This window comes from Myotis yumanensis, unplaced genomic scaffold, assembly GCF_028538775.1.
Source record: "Myotis yumanensis isolate MYYU_CA2020_CCGP unplaced genomic scaffold, mMyoYum1.0.hap1 SCAF_17, whole genome shotgun sequence".
Classification (NCBI taxonomy): domain Eukaryota; kingdom Metazoa; phylum Chordata; class Mammalia; order Chiroptera; family Vespertilionidae; genus Myotis; species Myotis yumanensis.
The window spans coordinates 29,235,734-29,260,043 of NW_027223768.1; the positions used below are offsets into that span (position 1 = coordinate 29,235,734).

At 35.9% G+C, this 24,310-nt stretch overlaps 1 protein-coding gene across 3 annotated transcripts in view; it reads right to left on the bottom strand.

Moving 5' to 3' along the window:
- Positions 1 to 351: 351 nt before the first annotated feature.
- Positions 352 to 24,310, bottom strand: part of DTL (denticleless E3 ubiquitin protein ligase homolog) — a 42,790-nt gene continuing 18,831 nt past the window's right edge. For 2 of the 3 annotated variants that reach the window (XM_070395828.1, XM_070395831.1), the window contains 5 exons: positions 21,876 to 21,988; positions 15,558 to 15,647; positions 13,203 to 13,335; positions 4,434 to 5,266; positions 2,116 to 2,329 (listed from right to left, as the gene is read on the bottom strand). In XM_070395828.1, the coding sequence (XP_070251929.1) occupies positions 2,231 to 2,329; positions 4,434 to 5,266; positions 13,203 to 13,335; positions 15,558 to 15,647; positions 21,876 to 21,988 (1,268 nt within the window). In that variant the 3' untranslated portion in view covers positions 2,116 to 2,230. The other variant, XM_070395829.1, reaches the window with a different exon arrangement.

The following is a 24,310-nucleotide window of genomic DNA, read 5'->3' on the forward strand; positions in this document are numbered from 1 at the left end:
TTTTTTTAAGAGAGTGGAAGGGAGGGGGAGAAACATCAATGTGAGACACATCCATTAATTGCCTCCCAAGCCTGCAACCCAGGTACGAGAGAGCCCCTACACAGAATCAAACCCCAGTTCAGTCCGTGGGCCGATGCTCTAACTACTGAGCCAAACTGGCTAGGGCACAAAATGTATTTTATTAAAACAAAACCTCTTTCAGCTTGACCTAGATCATATCCTTGAATAACTTTTATTCAATGAACAAGTAGAAAGGATTCTTGATTACTACTATAGTTCTTTTGTGTAGCATGCTTCTAAATTAATGCAAAAAGCTCAGAAGAGGACATCAGATAAGGTAAAAGGCTTTATTATTCAGGATCAGCTCAAAGAATGACATTGACACAAACAGGGATAATTATCTCATTACATTTGACCTTTGGCACCCATTTGAAGTACTAGTTTTCCAAGTGAGACATGTTATACCCAGCAGCTTCTCAATAGCTTCTGACAGCCACATTTACCCCAATTTCACTCAGTAGAGCTGTCAGGAGATGTGCAGGGATACAAAGAACAAAATCATCTATTTTAGTTATCCTTTTGTTTTTCAAGGATTATTTTCCCTACTGGCTTTCAAATCAAAAGATGGATAGATAGATAGCATTACCTGCAAGTATTGGTCATAAATACCTTCCCACAGTCTAATACTCAAAAATAAAAACACAAATATATGTAGAGTTCCTAAATATTCAGTTAATACTAGCGTGTGCTTTGCTTTGAAGTGACAATTTTATAGCTTCCCTTATTTTTCTCCTCGGATAAAACCAAGAGAACCCATGCTTAATTGACCTTTGCAGTGACAAGCTTAACTTATAAGAATCAGAAGAATTAAAGAGTTTTCATTAAGAATAGACTTGAAAATTATCACAAATATATGAATGAAGTCTCCATAGTCCTCAGATATATAGATAAAATGAGTCAAGTTTCATGATTGGAAGGGGACTCCCTTGCAAGGACAACAGCGCATAGAAAGTACATGAAGCTTGTTTCTATAAGGTTATAATAGGGGAAAATATAAAACAACAGTTCATCTCAAGATGACTGATATGTAACTGTTGATTAAGGGACGGGATGTTCAAAATATTTTGCACATTATAACTTAGAGTTAGTCTATACACTCTATATTAAATATCTACAAAAAATCCGATAACTTTTTGACTCAGGGCTATATTAGAAGGCCACTGCTTTTTATGTATATGAAGAGAAACCAAAAAAAGCAAGTTAAAGCCAAGATTTATTTTTGAGGTTCCGGATTTTCAGCTTAGAGCTACCTACTTTTATAAAAGTATTAATAAGAAACTGTTTCTTTTTCTTAAAATCTGATGACCTATTTTTTTTTTTTTTAAAGTTGCAGCACCTGGAGAACTGAGGACTGAATTCAAATCCCAGCTTCAGTGTATGACTACTAGGTTTATAAACATCTCCTCTTGTAAATGGCAAAAATCACAACCTCTTACAGAACATGATGTTGAGTTCGTAACAGTAGATTGCGTAGCAAAAATATGAGGAACTTAAATCTTGTGTAGGAGATATATTTTGGGGGAAAAAGACAAAGTTTCTAGTGTTTTTCTACTTTCTCCAAAGAGTTGACTGTTTTTAAAATAAAGATGATTTTAACTACAGGGACTGTATCATTGAATCACGTGCTAAATTATTGTAAATGTACTTATCTGAACATAACATTTTTACACATACTTAAAAAAACCCAAAAGTATAGTGAAAAGATTATATATTTTAAATGCAAGTATATTAGCTTGAGGCAGCACAGATCCAGGGGTCTTCAAAAGAAGACTTCTTTAGCAGTGGGCCTTCACAGACAGGCTTCCTGCTATGGCCAGCAGATACTTTAAACTACGGATATAAAGTCTCAGAGTAACAAGAGACAAGTCTTGTTTTTCATCTCTATTGTCTGGGATGTCATTATTGTAGAGAAGATGCATAATTAAAAAAGTGAAGACTACTTATTGAAAATGTTTATGAAATTTAAACACAGCATTCATCGTGAGGAAGCTGCATATACATTACGGTAGTAGAACCAGACTAGGTAAATTTCAGTTGAAAGGATTGTCTCTAAAAATGAAAAAAAAAAAAAAAGGTAGTTTTCTTAAAGACCAGAGTTATAGAGTCACTCTGTTGTATTTTTGTCTTGTTTTAATGGGCCAAAGTTCAGTTAACTTACTCAGATTAGGATCTATAATTCTGTTGACCGTTCAGGACTACAGTAGTCATCTTGGGACTTTCTATGGAAGTATGTACAAATTTTCCTCATGGAGTTGGGAGTAATAGTGACCTAGAAGAAGAAAGTTTAGATTTCAGACATTTTCTAAGATAAAGTCCAGCTGTTACTCAAGCAAGTTATCATGAACAGCTATTTTAAAAGTTAGGATGCCTAGAAATTTGATCCAAATACTTGGATGACAATGCCTCTTTTGGTTGATTTGTACTGAATATAGTAAAAATTTAACAGACAGTATGCAAGGAATGAAGGCACGGGCTTTTCTTGTGAACAGAAAATATTTACCAGTTAAACCTCCTAATAGGAACCAAAGAGATTAAAATTACCATCCTCTTTGAAATGAGTAAATGACCCTCCCAAACGTACAAACTAGACAGGTATGCAAATGACAGTTGCTACTCTCTTGAAAAATCTTTTAAAGAAACTTTAGCTTCAAAGATTAAAAAAAAAATAAAACCAGTGTTAGAGACAACTGGCCCAAAATGGAGTCACATATGCTAAGCTCCACCACAGCAAACTACAACTAGCAATACATAACCTATTTGCAGTTTCAGCCTCTCCCAGGAATGTACCTTTAACCAGTCAATTTGGAATTTCCTGATCAGTACCAGGGAGGCAATCTGCTTGATAGACCCCCTCCTTCTCCTAAGGAAAGCTGACCTTGCCTGAAATAATTCATTCTTTTAATTTTTCTTTCCCTCCCCCTTTCTGTCTTAACAGAAATTTTGGCTAGGGGCAAAGAACAGATACAGTGATGATATTGAGAAGGAACGACTCCTTATAGCATTAAAAAAAAATGTTCTGTTGCATGGTTTTATTGAAGTTTGTGTTCAAAGAATCTTTAAAATATTTCTAGTTTACTCCTAAAATATGGGATAGGCTTCATGATAGTAGGTGGGTGGTATAAACATTTACTGACCTGGCCCAAGTTATCCAGCTTCTATCTTTTAAAAGGGCAGATTGAAGCCCAGCTGAGTGGCTCTGTTGGTTGGAGCACTGTCCTGTACACCAAAGGTTGCAGGTTTGATTCCCAGTTGGGGCATGTACAAGAGGCAACTGATTGATGTTTCTTTTTCTTTCTCCCCCTCCCTTAAAATTGACAAGATATATCCTCGAGTGTGGATTAACAAAATAATAATAATACAAAATAATAAAAGGGCAGATGTTGTTGATCATGATTCCTGGATTGGATTTTAATCATTCTACCACACCTTCTTCTTAACACAGAGCAAGAGCTCCCATGTACGGCAGAAACTTCCTTAACTCACCTCCCCTTAACTTACAAACTGATTAACAGAATCTTTATTCCCTTTGATTGGTGCCCACAGCTCACCTAATGCTCACAGCTACTTCTGCCTACACCGTTATGAGTCACTTGCTTTTTAAGGTTCATAAACCAGCAGTATCTCTTTTTAAAATTATCTAACTTAAATAGTATATCAACCAATTAAATATGAGCCCTAAAGAGATAAGTAAAGCTAAGCTGAATGTTTAAAAAAGTATAGATACATATGAGTTGCCAAACATTGATGTGAGCAAGACTATAAGAGATTAGGGATAATCATTAAAATCTAAAAGGATTCTGCACTTAAAATTGCTTTGCAGATACCGGTTTGACTTTATTTTAAATAATCATAAACTAATTACAAACTGGTAATCTATTTATGGATACTGGCAACTTGCCCACGAAGTACAGCTTTATCTGTAAAACTGGGAGGGTGTCTACAAAAAGGGGTTGCCAAGGGCTTGGGGGTGGGGGGAAGATAAGAAAAAAAGGGGGCAGGGAGGAAATAATGTCAAAGGACAGGGAAGATATTTTTGAATTGATATCCTGGAGGATGAGGAGGCTTTGATGAATCAGGCAACAGGGTTGAGGGGCATGGACCTTGACAGAAGTGATTTTCATGGGAATAAATAGGGTTACCAGATAAAAATACAGCACACACCCAGTTACATTTGAATTTCAAACAAACAACAAATAACTTTTTAGTATAAATATGTACAAATTTAGTATAAATTTGTCCTGTATACTTATATATGCTAAGTCTAGCAATCCTAAAATAATTAGCTTAAAAAAAAAAAAGCATCCTGATTTCTGAGAAGGAATCTGTACCTGCCCTGTTCAAATTAGGAAATGCATCTTCTCTCTGCTGCTTACCGGGCCTGGAGAAGTCTTTCCGCTCTGTCTCCTGGAATTGGAAGTCTGGGATGATGGACTTCGTGGTGACGAATTTTCAGCCTTCCGTTTGGCTGCCATGGCCAATAACCAGTTTTTATTCTCTGGGGAGCTATTCTCTTTGCCCACCAATTCAGACCCTTCTCCACAAGATCCCAAAGGAAGAGGCAGTGTCCCACAGCCTTCTGAAGCATAAGGACTGGCAGGAGAAGGAGGCTCTGAGACACTCATACTGGCTCCTTCAATCTTGCTTGATTTGGTAGGACCTAGAGAGTCTTTACCAAGGTCTTCCTGGTTACCAGTAAGGCAGCACAGATCCAGATGAAGCTTTTCAACTGGGTCATCAAGCTCAGTCACACAGCTGCAACTCTTCACACACTTTTGCTTCACATTCTCCAGACAACTTGAGTCTAGCCTCCTCTTTACCCTATTTCTAGACTCAGAGCAAGCCACTGCTTGGGATGATTTCAGGCTCACAGGAATGAGGGCTTTTCTTGGAGATGTGATCTTCGTCTCAGAAGCAGGTGGAGTGATGGGTGGTGATGAGGAAGGTGTTTGGGTGATCCAATGTCTAATGGACATCTTGAAAGATGAAGGTGGCTTGGGAGAGATGGAGGAGATGGAGCCTCTTCTGCTAATTGGAGACCGGGCCTTGCCAGGAGAGGTTTTAATAGAAAATGTGGGAGTATTTGAAGGAAGAGGGAGGTCTCCAGCACAGCTTGGAGCACAAGATGCTGAGGAAGGGGAGGAACTAGATGGACTGCTCTTTACTCTGGGGGCTTTGGCAGGAGTACTCTGGCTATTTGTCACTGTTACTGAAAAAGAAAAGAGGGTCACAAAAATCAGAAGTGAAAGCCCAAGAAAATCCCTGAATTAGCATCAAAGAAAATTACAGCTAACTTAATCATCCAGGGGTTGATTTCCCAGTGAGTTGATCACATAAATCATTTGATTCTTACCACATCCTCTTAGCATTTTCCTTCCCCCTTTCCTAACTGCCAGCCTCCCAACCACCCCATGGTAAAACATATATTTGTAAAAATCTAGAAAATTCAGAAATTAGATTAAAAGCATCTAGGTGAACCACTTTTAGTGTTCTTTTCCTTTACTTGTTCATGTAATATATATTATACACTTTAAATTTTTCTCTCTAGAAAATGGGACTAATGTATATATCAGGGGTGGGCAAACTTTTTGACTCGAGGGCCACAATGGGTTCTTAAACTGGACCGGAGGGCCGGAACAAAAGCATGGATGGAGTGTTTGTGTGAACTAATATAAATTCAAAGTAAACATCATTACATAAAAGGGTACGGTCTTTTTTTTTTTTAGTTTTATTCATTTCAAACGGGCCGGATCTGGCCCCCGGGCCGTAGTTTGCCCACGGCTGGTATATACTGTTTAGTAACCTGCTTCTTAACATAGTATGAACATTTCCCACATTAATACAGACTTATATAACTTTTAGAAGCTATAAAGTATTCTTAGGTAACAGTAAAACACTTAGGTTGCTAATGATATTTTGTCTTCATAAGGAAAGTTGCCATTAGCATTCCTATATATACTTCTGAGCAATGTTAGGGCAGAGAGGAGCTGTCAAATAAGAGCGCACAGGTCTAAAATCAGGCACAATCGCCTGAACCGGGTTGGCTCAGTGGATAGAGCATCGGCCTGCGGACTCAGGGGTTCCAGGTTCGATTCTGGTCAAAGGCATGTACCTTGGTTGCAGGCACATACCCAGTGGGGAGTGTGCAGGAGGCAGCTGATCGATGTTTCTCTCTATTCCTCTCCCTTCCTCTCTGTAAAGAATCAATAAAATATATTTTTAAAAATAAATAAAAATAAAAAAAATAAAATCAGGCACAATCATTTACTATGTGACTTGAGAAACAACCCCTTACTCCGCTGCCTCAGTGTCCTTATGTTAAAACATAGTTTTAAAAAAATAATTTAAAATTTTTTTTATTGATTTTAGAGAGAGGAAGGGAGGGAGGAGGAGGGAGATTGACAGACATCAATGTATTGTTCTTCGTATTTATGCATTCATTGACTGACTCTTGTATGTGCTATAACCGGGGATTGAACCTTCCGCCTTGGCATCTGGGAACTGTGCTCTAACCAACTGAGCTACCCGGCCAGGGCTAGAGATGTTTTTAATTTTCACAAGAATTCCATCAATTACTTAAGGTTACCAGGCCTCATGTGGTTTTCCACCTTAATTTACACATGGCTACTCTACTCCACAAGCCAAAATATGCCAAAGAACATTTCAGAAACTCAATGCTTGCTCTCTTAAAGCACATGAAGCAGTGGAGAGAACTCTTTTTTTTTTTTCCTTTTTTTCCCCCCCGGAGAGAACTCTTTTCTATATGTCCTGGCACTTGTTTACAGGCAACGGCAAGTATTTCAGGCAAATTCTTATAAACTTCACATTTCTTCCCCGTTAGGCCTCACCACAGACAACACTATATTTTCTCAAATTTCCCAATTTCTAGTGTAGTGTTTCTGTCTTCAAATAATAAGGTCACCTATTTCTCAGTCACTAAGTCTTTGAATTATAACTCTGATATTTAACTTAGTTTAATTATTGAATTGCATTTATATGCAACTGAATTTAGAATGGGCTCACATAAAAATACAATCTTTTATTTGGAATAAAAATTTACTTCCCTAACCGGTTTGGCTCAGTGGATAGAGCGTCGGCCTGCGGACTCAAGGGTCTCAGGTTCGATTCTGGTCAAGGGCATGTACCTTGGTTGTGGGCACATACCCAGTAGGGAGTGTGCAGGAGGCAGCTGATTGATGTTCCTCTCTCATCGATGTTTCTAACTCTCTATCCCTCTCCCTTCCTCTCTGTAAAAAAATCAATAAAATATATTAAAAATTTTTTTTTTTACTAATTTCAGTCATTTAGTTACTCTGTGCATTTTACGTGTGCTTTTCACTTCTCAATATACCTTGCCTTAACACATTGCAGACCAGTAGTTTTATTGCTAGCTTTACCCAGTGGCCACATAGCTCAAGTTTCTATTGAACGAGTACAGAAAACATTTTACATAAATGTTAAAGGCACACTTTAAAATTAAATACCCAGTGCATTTTGAAGTTATTTATTACATATTCTTACAAACTAATATCTTTTTAAAGTATGATGCTTTGTAAAACACTGTAATATGAAGCGAGAATTCTCGTGATCTGTCTGCAATGTCTTAAGGTAGAGAAATTCTACAAATTGAATTTTGCCTAAACTTTTCTCATCAACTATGTGTTTAGAAATGGCCAAAATGATACTGCACCTTCAATAAAGATCATTACTAGAAAACCCCATTTTGTTATAATGTACTATACAAGGGGAACTAGAGATAGGGACCTGTCCATGGAGCTACTGGTGACAGGTCTCACATTCCTGCTCTAGAGCTTGATTACAGTCATTATTTCAAAAGGAAAGAAATTTTTCATTTGCTTCACTCCTGAGTGCAAGTCAACAGTCACTGCACAGCCCTAGCAGTCATTAGTGTCATTAAAATGGGATGAAGTGTATGTTTAGGGCAGAAAGTCCTAAAATAGTATGAGTCTTACTACACGAAGATTCATAGGCAGGATTAGGGGAGAAGGAAAAGCCGGGCCAGGGACAAAGCAGGTGTATAAGTTTCTGTTACTTAAGTGGCAGACACCTGAAGTGTTTATTAAAGGTCAGTGGGAAATCTGATGTGGTGGAAAACTGGAGCATTACTTTTTCCTTCAAGATGTTATAATTAAGACAGGAGTAAACCATGGGGGTCAAAGATAAGTTTTTGTTAACTTTGAAGCTTAACAGAGCTTAAACTCTGGGTCAAATTCAAATTATTTATTTTTAACTATAATGAGACTATAAAAGTCTTCTCTTCAGCCTTCTCATTTCTCTTTTATGTGCATTCCTCAATTTTTTATGTGTTTATTACTAGCACAAAGGAATATGTATATACCTTAAAAAGACCACAATGGATTATTAAACACACATGCTCTGCAGTTTGCTTTTTTCTCTGAACAGTATATCTTTTTCTCTTTATATCGTTTCATGAAAGTACACTTAGAAATACTACTCTTTTTTATTTTTTACCAGCTGGATAGCATGTCACCTTATTGGCATATAGATTCAAATAAAATATACCATTTAGTACTTCATCTACTTAAGTGAATCAACCCCTATTAACCTTAAACACTACAAGAGGTCTGATGACACATTATAGACTGGGTTATTGCTCTAAAGGCTTCCTAAAAGTTAGTTCCTTCGAGAAATTACGGAAAAGCTTACAATAATCAGTTAATTTGTAGCTTCTTTCTACATAAGGGTGTGCCATCTGGCCTGACTCTACCTTTTCAACCTTATCACGAACTATGCTACTTTAGGATCCAGTTACAGGAGACTGACTACTCACTGCTTCCTGAACAAGCTGTGCACTGTCACATCTCTGTCTTTATGTGGTTTTCTTGCCAACTCTGCCCCTTTTTTGCCAGGCAAAAATTCTCCTCACGTTTCCAGGCTCTGATGACAACTGCATAGAATTCACAAACTTCTTTCCTTCTCTCCCACAGGAAATGCGTTTTCAGAGCCTTTTGTTTATACAGCTAGGAGTGATGTTTAGAATGTACTATATAGCTTTTTTTTTTTTAAATCTGCCTCCTGGACTAAATTGCAAGCACCTAGAGGGCAGGTGATGATGCTTTAATCATTTTTAGGTCCAGTGCCTAAAATGTAGCTAGTCAGGAATTATTAAACAATGTTTGTTAAATCTCAGGACTGCTGAGAGGGATGAGGGTGAGGTTCCAGGCATTAAGAAAAAAAAGTCTTTGTAAGTATTCTGCTGACTTTTGAGACTGCAGCAAGCACTTAAGATAGAACAGGTAAGGTTTCCTTCTCTTCCAGATAAGGGTAATCATTTTTGTACTCAATAATGCCTAGACCAGAGGTTCTCAATCCTGGCTGCATACCAGACTTGGAGTTTTATAAAAATACAGGTACTTGGCCTCCACCCCAGACCTACTGAACAATCTCTGGGACGCTCAAACGTTTAAAAAAACTCCATAAGTGGTTCTGATGCACAGCCAGGGTTGAGAACCATTGGCCTTGTCAGATCTCTGGCTGAAATAGTGAAATAATAGCCACAGAGCAGGTATTGGCTAGGAAAAGTAGGGCAGAGGGTCTTGGGATTTAAAGCCTTTCAGCTGGTGTTGTTAAAAGGGCCAGAGAGAAGATATGCAGTCCAGGACAAGCAAGAGAAGTTGGGGTGGCCATTAGAAGCTTGGGAAAGCAGAGGAACATAATTTTCAAAATGTCTGCTGCTGGGTGGTGGCTTACAGGATTTAATGGCCAGTGTGCCAGCCTTTGGCACTCATGTCAGGTTGTTACCCTGTAGTGCTCTTCAGAATAACTCCAGCATCACCCAGAAATAAGAGAAATCTAGGTATAAGTCCTGGTCTGGTATTAACTTGAACTTAGCTTTGCTGTGTGGGTTTCTAAAGAAGGCAATACTGCAGTGTTTCCAAGTATATGCTCTAGAATCAGACTGCAAGCTTTGAACTCTGGTTGTACTTCAACCTCACAGCTGTGTGATCTTAGACAAATCTAACTTCCTTGAGCTTCAGTTTCAGTTATTTTGGGAATTTAATAATCCAAGTAGGTCCTTAAAACAATGGTGCTAGTACTCAATAATGGCTATATGTTGTTGTTATTATGATGGTCCAAATTTGGTCCATATGAGGAACTTTTTGTGTGACTTGGCTTCCAAAAGTAAGAATAATTAATGACACACTAAATATTAACATTAAAAGCAACATATTTTTCATCTAAAATCTTAAAATGGTTAGAGCCATTGACATAAAATTCCACCACTGGGAATTTGTTTTAATGGAAGGGGGGACCCTAAATTCAGAAAAAAATTTCACAGAATATTGGGAACAAAATGTCCAACTACAAGAGTGGACTATTTTACACGTTTTGTTAAAAAGATAACAGAAGGTGCTTAGAAGAGCACGTTCAGTGGAAAAAATCCCCAAGAAATGCAAATGTATATATAATATTACTATGACTGTTAAGAATCTCTGTGGATAAAGGAAAAAAATTGGAAAAACCCTCAAATTGTTAAAATTATATATGAGTGGTAGAAATACTGATAGCCCTTTCTTCATATGATTCTTCTTTTATGTTTTCTAAAATTAGGGAGAGAAAAGTCCATATAAAGACAAAACAGCAGCCAGACATCCCATATACATGGATCAGAAGACAACATTATTAACATGACAATACAAATAAAACTGATCTACACATTCAACGCAATCCCTATCAAAATCCCAGAGAGCTATTTTGTGTTGTTGTTTTTTTTGTTACTCCAAACCCGAGGATATTTTCCCATTGATTTTTAGAGAGTGTGGAAGAGAGAGGGAAACACAGAGAGAAATATCAATGTGAGAGAAACACATTGATTGGTTGCCTCCTGCACGGGTCCTGACTAGGGCCTGGGCCGGGGAGGAGCCTGCAACAAAGTTACGTTCCCTTGACGGGAATCAAACCCAGGACCCTTTGGTCCACAGGCCGACGCTCTATCCACTGAGCCAAACTGGCTAGGGCCCAGAGAGCTATTTTGCAGAAATTGACAAACTGGTCCTAAAATTTGTATAGAAATAAGAGAGACCCATAATAGTAAAAAAAAATCTTGAAAAAGAAGAAAATTGGAGACTCAGACTTTCCAATTTCAAAACCTACTACAAAGCTACAGTAATCAAGACAATGTGGTACTGGCATAAGAACAGACATATAGATCAATGAAATAGAATTGAGAGTCCAGAAACAAAGCCTTACATTTATAGTCATTTGATTTTTGGCAAGGATGGAAAAACAATTCAATGGGGTAATGAATAGTCTCTTTAAAATAAACGATACTGAGAAAAAACTAGATATCCACAAGAAAAGAATGAATTTGGATCCTTGCCTCACATTGTAGACAAAAATAATACAAAATGAACTAGTTTTAAAATAAAACAACTCTTAGCTAGAAGAAAAAATAGGGAGTAAATCTTTGTGAACTTAGGATAGGCAATGGCTTCTTGAATACAGCATCAAAAACACAAATGACAAAAGAGAGATAAATTGTACTTCATCAAAGTTAGAAATTTTTGTGTGTCGAAGGACACCACCAATAAAGTGAAGAAAAAACAACAACCTACAGAATAAGAAAAATGTATTTGAAAATTATTATATGACAAGGAATATACCCATAATATATAAAGAATGCTTACAACTCAACAATAAAAAGAGAAATAACCCAATTAAAATATGGGCAAAGGATCTACACAGGTTATTTCTCCAAAGAAAATATACAAAATATAAAAATATACAAAAGCACATGAAAGATGTTCATCATCATCAGCCATCAGGGAAACACAAATCAAAACTGCAATGGAATACCACTTCACCGAACTCACAAGGATAGTTAAAATCAAACAGATGAACAAAAACAAATGTTAGTAAAAATATGAAGAAATTGTAGCCCTCATTTCAGGTGTTGAAATACCCTAAAATTAGACTGTGATGATGACTGCCCAACTCTGATATATTAAAGACCACTAAACTATAGACTTTAAATGGATGCATTTATGTATGTTAATACAGGGTGGGTAAAAGTAGGCTTACAGTTGTCTGTATGGAAAACAATACAATTAATAAATAATAATATACGAATAAACTTTGTATTTTTCATACTCACAACTATAAACCTACTTTTGCCCTAACCTGTATGCCAGGCCTGCTCCTGCTTCAGGGCCTTTGTATTTGCTGTTTTGCCTGACAAAATATCCACATGGTCCACTACTTTACTTCTTTAAAAAAAAAAGTTTTTATTGATTTCAGAGAGAGGAAGGGAGAGGGAGAAAGGGATAGAAACATCAATGATGAGAATCATTGATCTGTTGCCTCCTATATACCCTCTACTGGGGATTGAGCCCACAACCCGGGCATGTGTCCTAACTGGGAATCAAACAGTGACCTCCTGGTTCAACCACTGAGCAACATGGGTGAGGTTAGTTCCTTCACTTAAATATCATCTTTCACTGAGGTTTCCCTGGGCACCTAATTTAAAATTTTAATAGCACACTTTGCCAATCTCCCTTCCTTGCTTTCATTTTTCCTAAGCACTACTGTGATCTGACATAGTACATAATTTACTTCTTTAACTTGTTTATTGCCTTTCACACTAACATGTAACCTTCATTAGCATTTTTTATATTCATGACTGTTTTGTTCAACTTAGAACAGTGCCTAGCAAGTTCAATAAATATTTTACAAATAAAACCACCACTGTATTGAAGTATCTTATATAGATGATAAACAGTAGTACTCAGAAAATATTTATTGAAAAGAATGTCAAGAAGATGCTTTTCTTTAAAAATATACCAAGACCTAACTGGTTTGGCTCAGTGGATAGAGCGTCAGCCTGCAGACTCAAGGGTTCCAGGTTCGAGTTCGGTCAAGGGCATGTACCTTGGTTGCGGGCACATACCCAGTAGGGAGTGTGCAGGAAGCAGCTGATCAATGTTTCTCTCTCATCGATGTTTTAACTCTCTATTCCTCTCCCTTCCTCTCTGTAAAAAAATCAACAAAATATATATCAAAAAAATATATATATACCAAACATCAATTCTAGCTTAACACTCTGTACTACAGAACTAAACCAATCAAACCATAAAACATGTAGGAAAAATGTACAGGATCCTTACCTGGGTCAGCTCTAGCCTCTTTTTTCTTCTGAGAGGCCCAACCCACTGTGGACAATTTATCTCCTGATTTCTCCTCTAAGCCTCTATTTAAGCGCCAGATTTTCAGTGTATTGTCATCAGAGCAGGTAGCAATCTAAGAATCAGAAAGGGAGTTAAGACGTTTTAATCAAAGATTCACAACAAAGTAAAAAGTAGGTATGTCTAAAGGCTCATCATGAATGGAAAATTATTTTGTTTGATATAATAGCATATAGAAAATGGCATCTGAAAGATCATATATTCCTCTTCCTTGCTTTAAGGAATCATTGCAGATTTCCAAAGTCAATTCTCTAGTTTCATTTTAATATACATTCTGCTGGTATGTCTTTTGTTACCAGTCATTTCTTATTAACCTAAAGCTCTACTATAAACCAGGTGCATTTTATTGTCAAGAAGTTGGGCAAGTCATTATCTTTATCACCTCCATGCAACTATGAAATATTTAATTAAGATCTTCTTTTTGCTTTCTCTTTCTCTTAAATGATCAATCAGTGTATGCCCCCAACACTCAATTTCAATAACTTTCCTCTGAATTCTGCATGTTCTGGCTTATTGCCAAAGTAATGGGATAATTTCCAAGATCAGACTTAGTACATGACTCTAGTAGGCTGTGATAAGCTGAATGAAACCAATCTTTTGATTTTTCCTCAGATAGGTAAAGGAGCAATCTGGGAAAACAAGTTCACTGGGCTGAAAGAAGTTAAAAATAACCTTTGCCCCTTTAAAAATATCTGACCATTCCTGATCTTGGTCCCAAGCCTTTTATGGCAGAGAAAGTCCAACTAGAAGAGCTTGTGGCAAATGGCCACTGGTACCAGAGCATTTGTTTATATAATTTCTCTATTTCAGTCACTAAAGAGATAGAAAAAAAAAGAACACACGTTCTCTTAAGTCTTGGCCCCAAGAGACTGGCAGCTTTTTCCTTTCCTTAATGGGAGGCCAAAAGAAGACACACATATTTAACTGCTCAAGAAAAAATGCCTGGAATCTCCAGTTACTCTACAGTCTGTTAACAAGAGTTATCATTTATAGGGCACCTACCGTGTGTTTGACAATTTGCATTCTTTATCTTATTTAATTCTCACAATATAAAAATACTTGTACTTAAATAATCTCACCTACAAAAATAGGAATAAAATTATTTGCCAAAGATCACCATAACTGAGTGGCAGATCTACATACAAATTTTTCCAATTTCAAAGGCAAGACCTTTTTATTTTTAAAACCATATTTTACCTTCCTAACTCTATGCTAGGGACAAAATTATTTCAAACTTTTTAAAAAGGAGGTTATTAGATTAGTATTGGTAAACTACCCTGCCACTTTTTTGAATCCTTTCTGTGTGTAGGGATAAGGGCAACATATGACGGTTGCAAAGAGATGACATAACTGAATAATTTAAAAACCATCTAAGTAAGTTCTAAGATGACACAGAACTTCATGTTAAAAGGAGATATTTTACTGTAAGAATGGAATCTCAAAGGACAAATGTCACTAGTGTAATGTCAATGTAATTACTGGTAATTAAAGTAATGATTTCAAAAAAAGGTCCATCATGAAGCTGACCACAGAAATGGTCATACAGGGCTCTTAGGAGGGATGCCAGGAGTAAACTAGACCATGAAAAGTTCCCAGAAGATAAAAAACAGATGGTAAAATAGGCAAATGTCAAAACCTTAAAATGTCAAAATGAGAAAGTAGAGATCTCTACATAACTGAGATTTCCTATAAACCTAGAATAACCCAAAGACTAGAGGCAGTAGAGGGTAGAAGAGTGAGTGGAACTGGGGATAGTATTATATAAAATCCCTACATATACTAATAGGGATTTGTTTGTTTTGGCCTTTCTATATTTCAGGGTTTTAAAATTTGTTTTCACTATCAAAAAAATTTAAGTGAGAGTATTTTCTTTTTTCAAGTGTCTGAACATTTTGGAACTACTTCTTGTGTAGTTTAATCACAGATAGCCTAACACTGTAAAACTTCACACTAAGCATTTTTTAGGCATGTGAAAAATCTTAAGCTGGACTGTGAAGAATAGTGAAGATGTTACCACATTTATATGTCGAAAAGTTAAAAACAAACAAACAAGTTCTCACCTTAGATTTTTTTACCTTATAAAATTTAATTTTAATTATGTTAAAAACGTAATTCTATGTTAAAGGAATAACTCTGATGCTGATATAAACACTGGTTGGCCTCTAGATCTTTTAAATATTTAAGCATGAAAATCTATGTAATTCAAACTAAACCTTGAGAAAACATACAAATCTATGATCTATTTTTTAATCCAACTATGGAGATTTGTTTACAAACCTTTGTGAAATCTGATGGACACCAGCACACAGATGTGACCTCTTGAGAATGACCCAGGAGCAGAGTTGGAGGATGCCAGGGTGTGGACACCTAGCAGACCATCAAAAAGAAATGTCAGCAGAACAGTGTTAGGACTCCCACATAAAGGCTTTGAATCTTTTCATATTTGTGCCATAGAGATCTTTAGGGTTGCTACCAAAGGCCCCTAGGCATGCTTTAGTTATAACTTAGAAAAAGAGTCCCAATGGGCAATCGAAGTATTTTTATCATTGATCTGAGAAAACAGCCAAATAAGTAAATAATGAGTTTAGATACCAGTACAGGTCTTATTTCTAATCAGGATTATCTATATTTTATATATATATCTATATATTTTGACTAAAACTCAAAATGGTATTGTCCCTTACCTCTAAGCTGGTAAACTTTATGAAAGGATGAGGTTCATCTGCTAGGTAGCGCACTTCAAGTAGAATCCTGCTTTTACATACCCTAGACATTTTTAGATCTTCTCTAGCCAGCTACCCCCGGGAATACTATATGAACTATATATTTCCTTAAGGTACCTGAGACAAGCTATTAACATTCTTGGGATAAGAGGATAGTCTTTCTTCCAAAAGAAGACTGACTGACTTTTACCAAAGTCTAAAGTTATGCCCCTTCCTTTTGAAGGATATAAACTCTATTTTACATGGCCCTTTGATATCATTTTTGGAAGAAAAACTCCTCCAAAATTTTATTTCAGTTAATTTGCTTAAAGAAACCTTGACATTTCAAGTAAGTATTGCCACAATTTAATGGATAAAAAAGGTCACACTTTGAAGTATTACACATGTGATTAAGAATCCTATTTCCCCCCTCATTGGATGCCAATAGTAATATCTATTTGACAGCTGTCTGATTCAAGAGCTATTAATCTTTCAGAGGCCACAGGAATTGATCAGCACAATATGAAGAACAAACTCACATAATTATTATTAGCACGTGTGTTTGAAAAAGAGAAATTCTCATCATTTTCCTGAGGCTCTGAATCATTGCTCATTTTTATAGAAAAAGTGGGAGCAACTTTGGAAAGAGTATTTGTGAATATGGCTAAGAAAACTTAATAGATTCCTCAGATTGTAGTGAAAAGACTTGACACATCGAATCATAAGGTTACCCAACTTATTATTACTCCTCTCTTGGGTTAAATGGCACATAGATAATGATTCAAAGAGCAAAAGAAGACAAAGAACAGAGTCTACTTTGCCTTGCTGTGTCAATAAAAGTTTAACAGAAAGGAAGTTTTTCTGAGTACTATCTGAAAGGATTTCACTTACTGCCTACTCCTACAATGTCACAGACAACAATAACTTATTCTCCTATGAGTTAGCATATTTCAAGATAGTCTTTAACTATCTGAATAGCCACAGAAATTCTCCTTCCTCCTCTTCTAATGGGTCCCAGCCCATTAAGTTTCTAATCACCCAAGACCCAAGCAGGTCTTATAGAAGCAAATTTAAAGGAAAAGGAAATCCTCATGCCCTCTTGACCCTCCCTGGTAGAAACATATTATTCTCCATTGGTTTACTCTGCTTGTTGCCTCTAGCTTTTCATTTCATGATACAACCCCTTCCTCAGTTTCAAGGTATTATAATACCTAGAAGAACCTAAACGTGTACTCAAAGATCAAAATAAATTTCCAAAAGAAAATCAAACATCTACCAGTAGAATGTATGTACATTACTGCATTTATCTATAGGATCTAAGAGAAAAAACAAAGGCTAGATGCCCTAGAAAAACTTTTTACAATTTGGTAATAAGGTAGGAATAATAATGATAATAAAAGCCAGCATTTGTTGAATAATTACCATAGGCACTTTACACAGCATTAAAAATGAAAACATCAAAAAGCCAAACATAGAATTACCATATGACCCAACAATTCTACTCTTAGGTATATTCTCCCAGGAGAATTGAAAACATCCACACTAATAAAAGAGAAATATGCAAATTGATCATACCTTCATGCCGACCACCAGCCAATCAGGAGTGAGCATGCAAATTATCCCAACGAAGATGCCAGGTTAATTTGCATACACAGGCGCCAAGGGGTGGGGGTGGGGTGGGGTGGGGCGGGACGCCTGCGTCGTCGCCATGGCGTTCTGCACCACCCCAGCCGCTCCGGGCCTCTGGGCAGCTCCGGGCCGGAATGAAGGCAGAAAGGCGGCTCCGGGCCAGAGTGAAGGCGGTGCCGGCAGCCAGGGGAAGGAAGGCCCATTCTTGCACGAATCTTCGTGCATCGGGCCTCTAGTGTTCAAATAAAAAACCTGTACATGAATATTCATAGTTTTATTCAGAAAGCCAGAGTAGAATAAGTCCAATGTCGACCAATAGATGAATGGATAAACAAAATGTTTACTAGCTATACAATGAAATATTCAGCCATAAAAAAGAATGAGGTACTGATACATGCAATAATAATAATAAATCTTAAAAACATGTTAAATGAACCCCAGTTGGTTTGGCTCAGTGGCTAGAGCATTGGTCTGAGGACCAAAGGGTCCTGGGTTTAATTTGGGGTTGCAGGCTCAATCCCCAGTGGGGGGTGTGCAGGAGGCAGCCAATGATTCTCTTTCATCATTGACATTTCTATTTCTCTCTCCCTCTCCTTTCTCTGAAATCAATAAAAATATATTTAGAAAAAGAACGTGTTAAGTGAAAGAACTCAGATATAAAAGATCACATATTGTATGATTCCATTTATATGAAATGTCCAGAATGGGTAAATTCATAGACAGAACATAGGTTAGTGGTTGCCAGGGGCAGGTGAGTATTAAAGGGTACGGAGTTTCTTTCTGGAGCGATAAAAACGTTTGGAAATGAGATGGTGGTGATAGATGCATAGTATTGTGATTATACTCAAAATCACTGAAAAGTACACAAAATGACTAACAAGGGGAATTTTATATGAAGTCTATCTAAATAAGAAAAGTGGAAGGAAGGGCATGTTGTGAATTGAAATAAGAACTAATGTCCAGTAAGTATTTATAAATGCAGGTTAAGACTATCCTAGTATGGTATGCTTCAAGGAAGATTAGTTTCCTCGAATGAAACTCAGGTGGCTTTTAAATCCTTCATTTTTATTCAAATAAATTTTTATTTATTGTCATTTCATTATTATAAAAACATTACCATAATTACATGATTTTTTTTTTAAGCCTTCCTCTACTTTTAAAAAGAGGAGACCATTAAGTCCAAGAGACATTTACATCTATGCATTCTGGGATGGTCAAAACACAGAAAATTGTCCTCTTACTTATTCCACTTGTTATAAAGACTTTAATTCAAAACATAAGAATCCCAAAGTTTAACTCCCAGAGCTATGAAGGTACTTCTAGTAGTAACTGGGTCTAACCTACAGACCTCATAAAACATTTATATACTTAAACATGCAAAAAGATCAGCACCCTTCCTCAAAAAATCTCCTTACTCTGCCCAGTGAGAAACCAAATATAATCTTTATTTCTGCCATGAGATCATTTACACTTCCTAAAGTGTCAGGCTCAATGTTTCACCAGTCAGCGGTACAATGACTGTGCCAAATCAGTTTATTTATAACCACTTCAATACTATTCAGTCGCTACATCAGAAATGAACCAGGGAAGGAGGGAGTAAGGGTGACGGTGGGACAAGGGGTAGGAAATTACAAAGAAAAAATATAATATTATATCTTTTTAAGTCTTGGATGTTAGTATCAAAGAGTTTATATTACATCTCCCATTCGCTGAGCAGTGGTGAGAATGAAAAGGCCATTCATTCTCCTACCTCTCAAGATCTAAAACTTCCTTGTTTCACTGTCTTATGACCATGGAATTTTTAGTGTAGAAAAAATACCAACACTTGAGAGAATTAGGACTTTTGGAAATGTAGCAGAGTTATAGACAACCTAATAGGCTGGATACTTGGCTTGTGTGAAATTTTCTTTTAAAATCTCAACCGCCTTGTTTTATCATGGAAAAGAAAAACTGAGCCACCCCACTAGGCTAATTCAATTTTAGGTGCAGTAAGCTTGCCAGGATCTCAAATATCAGAGCCTGCACACTGAGTTATGTGTGGACAGGCAGGAGAACATCATGTCTGACCCACGTCATTCAGTACTAACATGTGACCCAGCCTAGGAATTCAGAGTCACCCATATATATGATAGCCATTAATTAGATATCTGAAAATGGGTTACTAACATCAGCTAAATAATTTTATTGCATGTCTTTAAAGAGGGGGAGCATCCCTCAACCCTCATTCTCTGAAACAACCAACCACCACCAAAAAGGCCTTTGTACTAGTGAAAAGGGCTAGGGAGTAACTTTGTAAAAATTGCCAATAAAACTGTATTTGTATCTTAATTACATATGTAATTAAGAAACTTATTTTAAGTTATTTTTAAAAATGATCAGGGCATAAGTATTTTTTGGATAATCCTTTATTATGCTTTTTGGTGTGTCGGAAATTCTTTTTTTTTAAGAAATAAGAAACTTAAAAAGGTAAGACTTTGGTAGGAATAAAATCTTACTGCTAAGTTGGGAGCCTAAGTTAGAGGAAAAAATGTAGGTAAGGAGGGAAGGAGAAAGAAAAAACCAAAAGATAGTACAATAAGACACATAAGACCTAATCTGAAACTCAAAATTTAAAATATAAGACAGAAATATTAGTGCTAGTGACACATATTGTTGAAGTTTAAAGCTCGTCTGAAAAGTTTTATAGATAAGAAGCTAGGTGAAAACTTTTATCACAAGATGGGGGTCTCAAATATATGTTTCATAAACAAATTTTCACTTAAAAATACAACAAATAGCCCTAACCGGTTTGGCTTAGTGGATAGAGCGTCCGCCTGTGGACTCAAGGGTCCCAGGTTCGATTCTGGTCAAGGGCATGTACCTTGGTTGTGGGCACATCCCTAGTAGGGAGTGTGCAGGAGGCAGCTGATCGATGTTTCTCTCTCATCGATGTTTCTAACTCTCTATCCCTCTCCCTTCCTATTGTAAAAAATCAATAAAATATATTTAAAAAAAACAACAACAAATAAAAGAAATATATTATAGAAAAAGAGACAAGCCAAACACAAAAGCATCTTGGACAGAACAATATCTCCACCATGTGACCATCTAGGATATTGTTACTGAAAGCTTTTGATAAGGTAGTATTTGCATCTTTGCAACTCTACATATATAGAGAAATCATTTTTAGTACTCCCCCCAATATCATATGAAATTTAGCTGAAGATTTATGCTTCATATCTGAAAGATTCTAGCACTGTATTAAAAGAAAAAAGATAATGACTTCCTAGAGGTTGGCAGGACTAAAAATGACATAATTTCTCTTGAGAAAAGATGTGATAATATTGAACTTATGGACCTATAAAGTTTTAGACATTATGACTCTAAAACCCAAAATGTATGAACTGTGATCATTCAATTCACCAATGTCAAGGACATTTATGAAATTACAGGGCAACCTAGAAGATAATTAATTTCCAACCCTAGGAAAACAATGCCTCAATGCTCTTCTCTCTCGAATTCCCAGACATTTCTATAATTAATTATTACCACAAGAGCCACTTTTCAGTGGTCAGCAAGTGCTATTTGAGTGTAACATTTCAAATTTCTCCATTGGACTTTAAATGAATAGCTTTAAATTTCCTAGCTTACAGTAGTCATTTTAGAACCACATATTTAAAAGTAATATACTAGTTTATATGTATATGTTTGTGTAGCAGAAATGAGAAATCTGTAAAACCAAAAAAATTTAAATAATGTTATTAAGCCACATTTATTTTAGTAGCCTGAAGATTAAATCACTTTTAGGAAGAGAGTAAGGAACACAATTACTATACAAATATTTTTGAGTATTTTGTGCAAGGTTCTATGGCTGATTTGGGTATAGACTGAATCCTAAAGATTAAAGTACTCCATGTATTTTGAATGAGAGTTTGAAAACAAAGGGCAGAAAAGCAGCCAAGTATGTTTTTCCAGGAAGCAGGACGAAGTAATTAAAGTTCTTTCCAGTTTTCTGAATTCTCAATTTCTGGATAATCTGAAACTATAGGAGGATACAGATTGTCAATCTCTGAGAAGCTCTAGCCATGAAAGTGTGATGTATTTTGTGACAACCGAGTGAAGTTTTGGCTATATTAAAAGGCAAGAAACAACTTTTACTAAACATCTGAAGTAGAAAAGGTTAATCATTTATGTGTTTACAATAAACTTACCTTATCTTGGAAAAAAAGAAGTATTTGCAAGAATACTTTATTTTCACGTTTGTGGGGGAAATTTAGCAACTTACCTTCCAGATATAGGCAGCTTCATCACTTGAGCCACTGATTAAAAACTGGTCATCTGGACTAAGACTGGATTTAATATAAAAGGTAGAGTTCTGATGTCCATTGAAGACAGCCACTGCCAAATGGGAAAAAAACATCAGTGTTTTGACTGTTGAAGCAGATGGTCAAGCTACATTCACCAAAACTGGACAATGTCAGAAAATAAAGGAAATTACATTATTATATTAGATCCAATCTCATGATTTGAACCCAAATACTCGGTATGGAGCTGACTAAAGGGAAGTAGTGAAAAACATTCTTAAAGGACAAAAATAGAGCCAATGTCCAATCTTTCAGTTAAGTGCCTTTATAGACCCTCTCTACCTACCTCAAGGCATGGCCTTCCCCATTATATAACACACTGATCTTTCTTTCTCTTAGACTTTTGATCTCTTGAGGATAAATTTCATATCTTATTCTTTCCTCACTATCCTTACAGTACTTTGAATAGAGTAGACCTTCAAACATTTGTTGCACGAATAGGTAAAAATCAGTAAAAAGAGTTAAGATTTATGGGTAGCTTATCTGGGATGAGGGAATATTTTTAACCTAGCACTTGAAATAGGCTGAATATATGTTCATATGTAAGATACTCCAACTAGGTTAGGTTAAGCCTTTAGTTTTAGAATTCTCACTGTACATGATACAAGAGCAAGTAATGCAGTCTAGCATAATGTGCTTGATAGGTTCATGTATCCTATGGAGACCAAAATTTGAAGTCTCCAGCATCAGAACATTAGAAAATAAAAGAAAAAAAATGTTTTGGAAAATTTAAGAAAACATTTAGGCAGGAAAAAAATTTCCACTCCAATCTTCTAACATAAGGAAATAAATAATTAAGAAACTTATACAGTTGTCATTCAAGAGGATAGTATATCATTTATTGATTACACAGGATAATGGATGATACATAAGCTCCATATCCATCTATAATTTTATCTGGTACCATAATTTAATTTAGGTATATCGCATAGGATGTGCCAACAATCATTAATAACCAAATAAACTCCATGACTCTGCTTGGGTGACCCTTTTAATGGTAAACTCCAGGTCACAGCACAGTAAAACAGCTTCCCTTAGTGCTCACAGAAATCCCTTCCTTTTGCTAAAATAAAACTAGAAAAATACTTTTCTACTTATACCTTTTCAAGAAAAAGCCTACATATCAAATACTCTCTACATTAAGCACTTTCACTGTGAAGTTAAGCAGGATATGAATCATTTCAGCTACACATATTATAGATCTACTATGTTTGGGTCTGTTAGTGAACTGTGTTTTTGTGCTTTAGTAAAAGACTATACTATGAACAAATACGTTTCTAGAAATTATGGAATGGGTTCATAGTTTGCTAACAAAAAACACTGTTATAACAGTCCACAATTGCTTACTTCTTATTTTTCACTAGAAATTAAGGCTTCTAAGGGTTGAAAATTCTAATTAACATATGTAAAGTTACTAAAATAAGGGAAACATCCTAGTATGCAAGGAAAATAAGATTTATGTTTTCAGTTAAAAAAGAAAAATGGTATAAGAAATGAAAATATATTTTGTTAAGGGAAAAGAAAGTAATTTTATCTTAAAGCCTGGTTAAAAAAAAGAGAGGAAAAAGCATAGGGCAAAATTTCAATGTAAAAAAGAAAATTATAGAAGGTTTGTGAAAAAGGAATCTTAAAAAAATAATTTGCCCTAGTTGGTTTGGTTCACTGGACAGAGCGTTTGGTCTGTGGACTGAAAGGTCCCGGGTTGTTGGTTTGATCCCCACTAGGGGGCATGCAGGAGGAAGCCGATCAATGATTCTCTTTCATCATTGATATTTCTATCTCTCCCTGTCCCTCCCTCTCTGAAATAAATAAAAAAAGAAAAGAGTTTTATGCATGGTCAAGCTGGCTAACATATAGATAAAATTTAATTAAGTAAATGTTTTAATATCAAAAGTAAGCTGATGCAAAATTAGAATTCGATTTTCCCTGTTAAAAGAATGAAGTGTTATTGGACTTTTGGTCTGCTCTTGATAAAGAGATTACGAATGGCTTTTTTTTTTTTTTTTTAACTTTGAGTAATCTACCTAAAAAGTAGGAATTTTATGTTTTATCTAAATAATCTCCTATGATGTTTTATCAGATTTTTTATTATAAGAGCTAAGTTTTACTTACAAGTATTTAACTTTCCAAATTTGTCTGCAAAATCTTTGTCATTATGGTTAAATTAATAGCTAAGTATTGTTTCACAGTGACCTATGATCCTATTTGATTATTTTAAAAACTTTTAAGTTTTGACATACTTCCCGTAATCAAATTCTAAATTAAATCTTTTTATTTCAACTAACTAATTTTTCAGAGGGTCCCTAAAACATTTCAAAAGATTTGTTCTCTTTTTATAAAAAGGAAGATATTAAAC